The sequence below is a fragment of the Corvus kubaryi genome, unplaced genomic scaffold (assembly GCF_017639235.1).
Source record: "Corvus kubaryi isolate FWS band 111438036 unplaced genomic scaffold, C.kubaryi_AGA036_p1.0 37249, whole genome shotgun sequence".
In the NCBI taxonomy this organism is placed as follows: domain Eukaryota; kingdom Metazoa; phylum Chordata; class Aves; order Passeriformes; family Corvidae; genus Corvus; species Corvus kubaryi.
This window is the reverse complement of record NW_024581072.1, coordinates 1880027-1891575: the sequence shown is the minus strand read 5'-3', so window position 1 is coordinate 1891575 and position 11549 is coordinate 1880027. Positions and strand designations below refer to the sequence as shown.

General features: G+C 43.4%; 1 protein-coding gene across 5 annotated transcripts in view; it reads left to right on the top strand.

Annotated features, from left to right (window-relative positions):
• The first annotated feature begins 4295 nt into the window (after positions 1-4295).
• SLC44A1 (solute carrier family 44 member 1) overlaps positions 4296-11549 on the top strand; it is an 88441-nt gene continuing 81187 nt past the window's right edge. For 3 of the 5 annotated variants that reach the window (XR_006015263.1, XM_042023419.1, XM_042023420.1), the window contains exon 1: positions 4297-4553. Coding sequence is in view for 4 of the 5 variants with exons in the window: in XM_042023419.1 (XP_041879353.1) it covers positions 4527-4553 (27 nt within the window). In the remaining variant the exon portion in view is untranslated. Of the gene's footprint in view, positions 4554-11549 lie in introns of all 5 variants that reach the window. The other 2 variants (XM_042023418.1, XM_042023421.1) reach the window with 2 other exon arrangements.

The window sequence follows — 11549 nt, the reverse complement described above, 5'->3', positions numbered from 1 at the left end:
CTGTTAATAAACTTCTTTATATTCTTTCAAGTTTGGTGCCTGTTTTGTGTTTCTCCTAATTCTTATCTCACAGAAGATAAACAGTAATGAGTATTTTGGACCAAACCACTACACTAAATTGGTGTTTCCGCCCGGTTACAAAACCAACCCACTACACCAGAACAACCAAAAAAGCCAAAATCAAATAAGAACAACCCCAAGAATATGGAAGCTGAGCACACAGGATGGGATTTTTAAAAATTGAGAGTGGTTGCCAAGCACACATAGATGCAGATTTATTGGTAGGTAGGAGAAGTCAGCAGAATGATAAAAAGCAAAGTTTGTCAATTAGAAGAAGGAGGCAAACAGACTGACTGCAACAATATTCAATTTTTAGTTTGCAAAATGCATTGCTTCCCATTTCATTAATGGCAAGGCCAAGTTTTGACTACCTCTTAGTTGTGCACTTCATTCAGAATTGAGCCTGTTCAAAAATTCCATCTCAAAATTCACACTTAAAAACATATCAAAAAGTACTGAATTTTATCTAATACTATTTTAAAGGTATTTCTCATTAACATGAAACAAAAGATAGAGATTATATTGTACTTTGTAAAATCCTTAAGGTTTTAAATATGGGTGGATAAGGTCAAGATGTTGCACCTGGTGAGAAAAGAAAAGGTAAATATTACCATACAATTAATGCTTTCTTCTCAGAATAGAAGCAGTTTGGACATAACCTACAATTTTCTCAAGTACTAAAGGCATTTCTGTCATTCTAGGGCTTTCTCTCTGTTGTTGTCTCTCTTTCTCAGTATCAGACAATACTTGAAAAACTCTTACCTGTCATTTTCATTCTAGCAATGAAATGAAAATACAGATGAAGCTCTTGGCTAGGGCAGAAGGGCAGACTCAAATCTCTTAAGGAAAATAACAGTAAATTTGGGCAGTCAGATTTGCTCTTTAGCAGCTTGTGATGTAACCATGCCTTAGAGCCCATTACATTCAGCTTCAGAAATGTATCCAAAAAGCACAAGTCAAAAGATGAACATATGCTTAAAGTTCAACTTCTGTATTACTGAACTAAGATTCAGCAAGTCTCATTTCAGTTCCTTCATGAAATGCTAATCTAAATAAATATAAAAGCACATATAATTATGAATAAGCCAGAATCAAATTTTAAGTTTTCCTCTCCTTTGCGTGACTGACCAGACAAAGCACAGTAAAACTAGTGAGAGCCAGGCAACTACTGCTACTGCTATTACTGCATCCCTACCAAAAACGTAACTAATCTCATTGGTCCAGAGGCAGAGATTCTGGTGATTATTTCTAACACTGGTATCTGTTCAAATAATTTCTACAATTGTAACATACCTGCACTAAATCCCAGTTACCTATGCTACAGCTGGTATGTTTTACAAGCTTTTCCATAAAGGCTCCCCTAGCCAATGAAGGACAAGCATTTTTTAATCACTGTGAAGTTACCATTACCACCTCTCTGCAGCTGCACAAGGCTTTTCATTTTTGGCTAGAATATTTTTTTTTTCAAGAGTCCACAAATTTGGGGACAGACACTGTGTTTTAACTCATTACTCTCTTCTGGTAATCATGCTGAATATGTTTAGTCTATGTGCAAAAAAGTAGGAGGTAGATTTAAATTTCCATGACAACACTTTGAGGTCCTAAATGAAGCAAAAGTCCTAAATGAATAGACTATTTTAAAAAATTGAATTTAGTCTGTTTAACAGACTGACTAAATAACATCTATGGCACAGACCTAATGCTTTTGATACCCAAGCAGACACAAAAGAGAAACACTGGGACAAAAGTCAATTCTATAAATGGCAAAACGGAGGAAGAGAGATACAAAAGTCAATTCTATAAATGGCAAAACGGAGGAACAGAGGTACTGATGGCTCCAAAGGTACACAAGAATTGGCTACAAACTTCTTGTTATCAATTCCCGTGTCAATCACAAAATAACAATTCCTTCTAGAGAGTGCTCCTGCAAAACAGTTCTTTGATGGCCACGTCTTTGAACACCACAGAAATATTTGGATAGAACAAGATGGAACAATAAAAATAATAGCAATGTACATTTAAATGGTAAATCGGTATTTTAACTAGGTATTATAAAATGTGAAAATTGTGATGTTACCGATGAGTCATCAACTTTGGAGGTATTTAAAAGATATGTAGATGTGGCTCTTAGGGACATGGTTTAGCAGGGGACTCGACAGTGCTGGGTTATAGTTGGATGCAATGATCTTAGAGGTCTTTTCCAACCGAAACAATTCCATGATTCTACTTGCCATTAAACTGACAAGAGCTAAAAAACCCAGTGTGATTCACAGCTCACCCACATGTCAGTTTCTGGGTTTTTTTTGGAAGCCTAACAAAACTCCTTCTCTAGTCACAAGGTCTCCTTTTTCTCATTCTGCCTGTCAAAGGATCATTTTATACTTAAGTCATTGCGATACTATTTCTAATCCTGGATATTCTACTATATTGATAGAATAGTAGATAATTCCGCTACTGAGTTAAGATTCGGCAAAAAAAAAATTAACAGAGTATTGCTTCATATGTTTAGGCCATATTCAAACACAACTGCTGGGCCAGTAAGCATACCTTAAAGGGGACTGATGTTAGCCAATGTGATGCTCAACTACAAGAAGGACATGACAGAGGATCTAGGAAACTACAGGCCATGTCAGCAGGACCTCAGTGCCCAGGAAGGTTATGGACTTTGATCACCTTGAGTGCGATCACACGGTATGTACAGGACGATCAGGGGATCAGGACCAGCCAGCATGGTGTTAGGAAAGCCAGGTCTTCATTGACCAACATGATCTCCTTCTATGACAGAGTGATCCCCTTAGTGCTTGAGGGAAAGGCTGTGGGTGTTGTCTATGCGGACCTGAGCAAAGCCTTTGACCCTGTCTCCCACAGTATTCTCCTAGGGAACCTGGCTGCTCATGGCTTGGATATATGTGCTGTTTGCTGGATAAAAAACCGTCTGGATGGCTGAGCCCAAAGAGTGGTGGTGAATAGTGCTACACCCACTTGGCAACTGGTCACTAGTGGTGTTCCCCAGGGCTCAGTATTGGGGCCTGTGTAATATGTACTTACATATATTTATAATAATTATCAGTTTTTTTCAATGACCTGGATGAGGGGATTGAGTGCCCCTTTAGTCACTGTGCAGATGACACCAAGTTGAGTGGGAATGTTGACATGCTGTGGGTAGGGAGGTTCTGCAGAAGAATCTGGACATGCTGGATTGATGGGCCAAGACCAGTGGTAAGAGGTTCAGTAAGGCCAAGTGCTAGGTCCTGCCCTTGGGTCCCCACGCAGTTGCTGCAGGCTGGGGGAAGAGCGGCTGAAAGCTGTGTGGTAGAAGAGGCCCTAGGAATGCTGAACATGAACAGTGCCTGAACATGATCCAGCAGCATGCCCAGGTGGCCAAGAAGGCTGATGGCATCCTGGCCTGTATCAGCAACAGTGTGGTCAGCAGGACCAGGGATCGTCCCCCTGTACTTGGCGCTGGTAAGACCACACCTCAAGTTCTGTGTCCTGCTCTGGGCCCTACCCAAGGACATTGAGGCACCGGAGTGTGTTCAGAGAAGGGCAGTGGAACTGGTGAAGGGTCTGGAGCACAAGTCTTATGAGGAGTGACTGAGGGAGCTGGGGTTGTTTCACCTGGAGAAAAGGAGGCTGAAAGGGTGACGGTATCACTCTCTACAGCTGCCTGAAAGGAGGGTGTACCCAAGTAAGGATCGGCCTCTTCTCCCAGGTAACAGGAACTGACCTCAGGCTATGCCAAGGGAAGTTTATACCGGATATTACAAAACATTCTTCTACCATAAGCGTGGTCAGGCATTGGAACAGGCTGCCCAGGAAAGTGGTTAAGGCCATGCCTGGAAGCGTTAAAAGAAGTGTAGAAATGGTGCATGATTCTACTACAAATTCTTGGCTCCAAATGCGTACATACTACGGTGTCATACGAGCGGCTCTTTTCTTCTTCTCAGCGGGAAGCCCCACTGAGCAGAGCCTGGGTTCCTCACTCAGCTGCCCCCGCTCCGGGTCACACACTGCCCGTGGGGCGAGCGAAGGACGCGGCCTAAGAGCAAACAGCTCTACAGCGGCGGCACCTCCGCCGCCATTGCCGCACCGGAAGCGGCGGCGGCGCGCGGGGGGCGGGGCGGGGGCGGGGCCGCGGCCGGGCAGGTACCCCCCGCGCCGCGGTGCCCTGGCCACGCCCACCCGGGCCCCGCCTCTACAGGCCCCGCCCACCCGCCGGTTCCGCCCCTTCCTCGAGCGGCCGCGGCGCGGGGGAGGAGGATGAGGGGGCGCCGCGGCGGCGCTTGTGGTGCAGCCGCGCTCGTCTGACCGGGCCCCGCCGTGCCCGTCGCTTCGCCGGCGCTCTCTCCGTGCCGCCCTCCCCGTGCCGCCCTCCGTGCGCCCCGCACCACACCGCCGCTCGGGGCGGGGAGTCGCAGCGAGTGGATGCCTAGCGGGCACCCCCGGGGCAGAAACCCGCGGACGCCATGGGCTGCTGCAGCTCCGCCGCGCACGTGAGTGGCCCGTGTCCCCCTCCCTTCCTCCAACCCCGCCGCTCTCCTCTGCCGGGCCCTGTCACAGCCGCCCGCGGCCCCGCTGCCCGCCCCGTGGCTGTGCCCCTCTCGGCCCCGGGTCTGCCCCTGTCGCTGTCCTGTGGCTGCGCAGCCGCTTGTCCCCTCCGCAGCCGCGCTCTCTGGCGGCCGTGCATCCCCTTGTGCCCCTCGCAGCACAGCTTCCCTTAGGCTGCGCACCGCTTTGCTGCCTCCCACCACAGAGCTCCGCTTTGCTGTGGCGGTGCATCCCCTCGCTGCACCTGTAGCGCCGTTCTCCCGTGGCTGCGCGCTCGCCCGTGTCCCAGTCTGTAACCATACTCTCTCATGGCTGGGAGCCCCTTGCTTTCCTTCTCCCCTTCACGCTCCTCCACCAACAGCTCTGCTCTCCCATGACTGTGACTCCCTTGCTTTCCTCTTCCGTAGCCTTGCTGTTTCGTGGCTGGGTACAACCCTCTCACATCCACTCGCCCCAAGCCATGCACATGAACTGTGAACCTTTTTGCTCCCTCTGTAGCTGTGCTTTTCCCGCTTATGGTTATGCACCCCCATGTTCACCCCCCATAGCCTTGCTCCTACCGTGCTGCGCAGTTCTATCCCTGCATGCTGTTCTGTGTGGTGCTTCCCCTGTGGATCAGCTTCACCTTGCCCCTTCTTCCCCAGCCCTCCTTTGGCTTTGCAATCTTTGCCATACCCTGCTCCAGTTCCTTGCTATGGCTGCAGCTGCAGACCTCCAGTTCTTACCTGCCATCCTCGTAGTGCCTTGCACCACTGTCCTGTGATCCCCACCCCACCTCCCCCCGCCATGCCTCAATACATCTCCCTAGATAGCTCTGCATGCCTTTCCGTTCTTGCAGCATGTTCTTTGGGGTCCCTACTGCCCCACCCGAGAGAGAGAGGCTATTCCGTGGGAGGAAAGTCATCATGCCCAGGGCATCCCTCAAATCCACTGCCTCTGGAAAGGGAGACACAGTGAGGAAGGAGGCTGGGATTAGGACTATGTCCAAGGGTTCAGGTGCCTCCCTACATCCATTTCCCTGTGTGTGATTGGTCCCGTGCACATCTCTTGTTTCCGAGGTCGGCTTTTCTTTCTTCCCCCTCCCCCTTCGCTCTGCTTTGCCCTTACTGACTCCTTTTTTTCCCCCAGAGTGGTGCTGCCAGGCAAGGCACAATCGGGAGCTCCACCCAACGCTCCAGTTTGCGGCTGTGCTTCCCATTTTAACTTTCCCTTTAAACAACACGGCTAAAGCTATGCTGCTTTTTTGCTTGGCTCTTTTCTGAAGGCTGTAGTACGATCACGACTGATGCCTTGGCTGTGCTTTGCTCACTTGTAAATGTTAGTTTCCTTTGGCTGTGTCACTTGCAGTGGCTGAATCCAGCTTCCAGCAGACTGCTTATGTGGGAAAGTCTGTCTCTGCTGTCCCAGATGACTCATCACACAGATGAGTTTTTGTAGCTCATCCGTTCAGGCAGACTTTTTTTTTTTTTTATATAAGAGCTCTGTCCTTCCAATGCAGAACACTGCGGAGAGCTGTCCAGTTGCAATAGGGAACATCCTTTCTGTGTAGCAAATATGCTGCAAAGAGGGAGGCAATCAGCTTTATGGTGCATGAAGAAATGGTTTGAACTAAGAGAGTGAGATATATGCTAAATGTTAAGGGAAGATTTTGAAATTGTTCAGTCACTGCAGTAGACTGCCAGAGGATATTGTGAAGTCTGTATTGTTTGAGGTTTGCTAAAAAAAAACCCCAAACAAAACCGTGTTAGATAAACATCTGTCAGGAGTGGCTTAAGGAAAGCTGATACAGACTTGGAGCACTGAGAGTGAAGTTGATGTTTTGAAGTAATGTTTTGAAGTCTTTTCCAACCTTATTTTCTGTGATTCCTATCCAAATTACTTTTCTTAAGTGTTTTGTAGGCTCTTTCTAGCTCTTTTGTATGAATTTGAATTGCTGTTCACTGTTCTTCTCTTAAAGAAAAATGCAGGCTTCTTTGTTTGTAATGTTAGAGGATGAGTTGGTTTTCATATCTGGCCTGTTCATAGGTTTCAGCCGACTGATTCTGGGTTTTAGTGAAATTTGTGTTCTGCTGCCAGGTTGTATGATGTTAAAAGTATCCTGCTGAACTTTTCATTTGCCTTCCTTATGTGTGGCAAGATGCAGTACAACAATTGAGCTTTGTACCCCATATATATGACTGAAGTATGAAGAATGGCAGTTTATTGAATTTCCTGACCGTAAGCAGTGGTGTTGTCTCCTCAGGAAATCCAAATCAAATGCTAGTTGCTAGTAGATAAAAATATTCATTTTATCAGCAGTTTTGTCTGGTATATGGATTACAGAAACCTTGCTACCTGAAATACAGCATTACATTAGGTCCTAATGCCTGTCTTATCATGCCTTTTATCATTAAAAATAAATGTTGTGTTCCTCATCTTCCATGGTCCTCGCACTCCCACTCTTACATTTTTTCCTGGGCAGGGGTCCATCAGACATTCCTTCATGTCTCCTCACCTTTTTGCTTCTCCCTTTGTAGTCCATATTGGTCTTTGACATAGTCTCTCCTCTTATCATGAATGCACTCATTCCTTATGACTTTGTTTTTCAAGTAGATTTTCTCATTATTTTTCAGCTCTCTAGCCTATTTGATCTTCATCTGCTAATCCCCATTTGTTTCTGAGAGAAATGATTACTTCTGTTTTGATTCTGCCAACCATCTTATCTGATTACCGCATCTCCAAGTCCCTTTCTCATGACTGCCACCTTCTCCTCTCATTTCTGATAATGCATCTACCTGTGACTGATTATTGAACTGGATAGATTTCTTTGTAGTTTTATTCACAGCTTTTATTTCATACTCAATTACCAATTTTTTCCCTTAGATGCATTTCCCATTCCTTTGCTTTGCGGACTGTGTAAAGCTCTATCTTAAGGCCTTTTCCTATGCCTCTTCCCCAGCAGAATCTGAAGGTTTCCAGAGAAAAACTGATTAGAATCGACATGTTTACCTTTATTCAGCATTATTGATTGCTACTTACAGAGATGTATTCTCGTGTTTGTTTTCTGCTTTTTCTGCCTTTTCAACTACCCAAAGCCCCATTCATTCTGTTTTTCAGTTTTAATTTCAAATTTCATGTTTTTACCTTCTGCTGCCATCTTATTCCCTTCTTAATTTTATTCTAAGTTGCTATTCTCCATCCTTAAAAATAACCACACTCTAGTCTGTTTCCCTTCTTTTCCAAATTCCTGAACAGAGGAACGTATGCTTGTTGCTACACATTCTTTCCTCCTTCTTCCTACTACATTAATTCCAGTCCAGATTCTGTGTTGTGCTGAAATGATCTTCGATTAATATCTCTACAGGCTTCTTATGCCCAAGTTGCAAGGACTCCCCTTCTTTCTTACCCTCCTTGATCTCTGTTGCATTCAATAGTATATGTAATCCTCTACCACATGATGTCTTATTCTCCTTGGGACGTCTGTAGTACCGCAGAATTTTTCGAGTTGGAAAGGATCATTGAATCCAACTCTTAAGTGAATGGTCCTTACAGGGAAAGTACTGTCCTTTTGCAATTATTCACTGCCTTCTACTCTCTGAATATTATTTGCCACTACTTCTATCTGTGTTTGTACTTCCAGCCTTTTCTCCCCTTTTGTTAACTTGCTATTTTACCAAATTTTTCAGCTTTATCTGTTAAGAGTCATGTTAAATTAAACTTAATGCAGCCATACCAGACTTTCTTCCAGATGAGCTCATTCTTTCTGTTATTCCACTGCTGTTTTGCCTGCTGAGGTGATTAGAACTGGAGTACTTCTTTTCCAGTTTCTTTTTTATTTTCATTCTGGTTTTCCATGTTTGCATGAAGTTCTTTCACTTCCACAGGATGACAGCATCTTCTGTGATCTCTACTATTTCTTTGTCATCACAACTAGAATTCTTGTTTACTTCTTGTTCCTTTTCAGTGTTACCTTGTTTCTTTTTGGTGTTATGAGGGTGTTATCTTTTTTTCTTTAGGGACTTGTGCAATTCTGTACTTACTGAGTATCACTAAGCTGTCATTTTTTTGTGCTTGCTGTCTCTTTACTATCACCGTCTTGCACCTTGAACTTCAGAGAAAAGCTTGTGCAATGTCAGCTACATTTTAGCAGTTGTCTTAAAGCAGTCTGTGTATTCCTTGTTAGTTATCATGACCAGATCTTCCTAACGTTTCTTTGAATTGTAGTTTAGCCAAAGTGTACTATTGTATATGAGATGAAAGCCTGTAAAAGAAGGGTCAAACACTGAAGTGGGATTTCTGTCTCCTGTCTGGTATTGCTGTTAGTTGTCAGTACCTTCATGTTGTTTCAGCCCACTGTCCTCTCTTGGCCATATCTTTATCATGAGATGGCTGTTTTCTCAGGATGGGTGCTTCTGTCTGGATGCATCTCTTTTGCCATGGATCTGCTGTGCAACAAACCTTAAGTTTCTTCTTACTTTTGATAGAGGTAGCTCTAGTTCGGGTTTGTGGAATTTTTTGTGTGTTTGTGCTGTTTTGGAAATGATCTTCTCTACCTAAATCTAGGGATCTTTTGAGCAAGTGGTGCAGAAGTTGTGAGTTGTTAGAGTAATTGGATTTTTTTCAAGTCTTTAGTTCTGCTGAGAAAGAAGAATGGAACTGAGCGCCAGTATTCTCTTCCCTTGCTTTTCATTCTTCTCCTTTACCAGTGCTATTTTCTTCTGTGTCACAGTATCAATCCATTTTAAAACTGGATTTTCAGGAAGTAACTGTTGGAGTTCATCACTCCTGTGTTGCCACAACTGTTAGCCTGTGCCGTAAATCTGTTTGAACTAATCCATACAGGTTTTTTGTTTGTTTCTAAGCAAGAAAACTTCTTTTACAGTATAACTCAAATTGTTCCACTGATCTAGTTTATAGCACAGTTCTGTAGAGTTTGGATTGTTATATCTGAGGGGGCAGAAATTCATACATAGTAAAAGGGAATGAGGTGTGGGGAGAGACAGACTTTAAACTGCTTTCTCATTCAACGGTTGTAATACATCTGTTCTCCCTTCCTGCTGTTCTGCAATGGAAGTAGCTGATTGTAGTTAAAAGGTGTTTGGTTTGGCAACACGTGATAGGAAACAAGGCAATTTATTGAAGTCTCAGTGTTTGTATTGCAGTTGGGAAATACTGTGTGTGTTTAAAATAAACTTACAGCTTTTTACATTAGTGACTTAATCTACGATATGTGTGATAGAAGCTTGAAATATCGCTGTAAACTGGAGGCATGACTGAGAAAAACAAAGCACATGTTATTCTTGGTGGGTTTAGTGGTGGCCTTGGTTTTTGAAAGACTGTAAGAACTTCCCATTATAAGAAGAGATGAAGACAGATTATCCCTTATCTTTCCCTTGAACATCTGCTAGCAAAACAACATTGAATAAATCTGGAGTTCCTAACTTTTTGAAAAAATGAGTAGTTCTGACAGAATGTCTCTTCTAACTGTTATGGGCAATACAGATTCTAATTGTACATCAGCCATATATCTTCAGCTGTCAGAAGTTCTCACAGTCAAATGAATTTAAGGGACATCAAAACATGCCTGTTTCATTGTGGGCGTACCATCATGGAAGAAGACCAGACAAATAATGGTGTTGATGAAGGGAAACAGAATGAGTTGTGAATTCTCCTTCCAGGAGATAGGAAGCTTGATTTCCCCTTCAGTATATTGACAGTAGATGAGGCTTCTATTCTAGCCTCTGGTAAGCAGATATAGTATGAGGGATGAAGTGTACAGGCAGGATCCAAGAACATGCTGATGATAAGGCATCTCATGGAGTTGCTTCTGTATTTCTGGTCTGTGAGCTCCGTAAGTTTCCTGTGAAGCATGAGATGTCCTTTTATAAATGCTGTCACAAGCAGCACAACCTGTGCAAATAATTGCTTTTGATCTTAACATAGAAATATTTCAACTACATAGATACTTGTGAGTACTCTATAAAATTCACTGAGCTTTTCCTACTGAGGGCTAGCTAATCTGAGGTTCAGACTACCCTTCTGTTGTATCACTTCTTGAAAGTTGTAAGTAGCGAGTTCTTTCCTTTGCTTTGTCAGGTAATTCAAAGATCGGGCGTTTTAAGAGCTTCAGGAAGTGATAGTTTGTACTGGGAGCAAGCCTGGGACATAGGATCCTTACAAAATTTTTTTTTTTTGGATGGAGTGAGAACAGTTTTGGAGAAGACTGATTATCTTGCATTGTTAATAGTGAATGCTAAATCCAAAGCTTATGTTACTGTAATCTAATTGACATCGAGACTGCTGTCAGCCATCAGACTTTTAGGTTAGTAATTGTGAGGGTATGTTCAGTATCACCCAACTGATGGCTTTTATTTGTCATTATGAAGAAATGACAGTGTTTGTTAAGTAGTGAAGTTGTCAGCTGTCTTTATGCTGCTTACTCTGAAGGCAGGCTTTGGCGCTAGCTGTGCATGCTTTTTCCGTATTTTGGCTGACTGTAATTTTTGTTCCTATGAACTTAATGATTTCTTTTGTGAAAAGTAGAACTTGCAAACCAATTTAACAGAAAATGTGTCTTTGATATTTTGTATTTGCATCTTTCCGCCTTTGAAGCAGCTTTTGGAAAATTGTGTAGATCTTATGCTTACCTTCTAAAAAATGTTTATGCAGTGTTGTCAGGTTACTTCTACCTGTTGACTAAACTGATTGCTAATTTTTACCTTTGTTTTATGAAACTGTACTGAGAGCTTTGCTGTAAATTTTAGAGAAAGTTTGTGTTAGTGAATATCTAATCGGGTTTCTTAGATATTTTTAATATCTAGTATCTAATAGTGGCCTTTCAACCACTTTGAAGTTTCCTAGACTTAGACAGTAAGTAAATGTCATTGCATTGATTGGCCTGCTTTTGCTAGGCCCCTCTTCTCTTCTCTTCTCTTCTCTTCTCTTCTCTTCTCTTCTCTTCT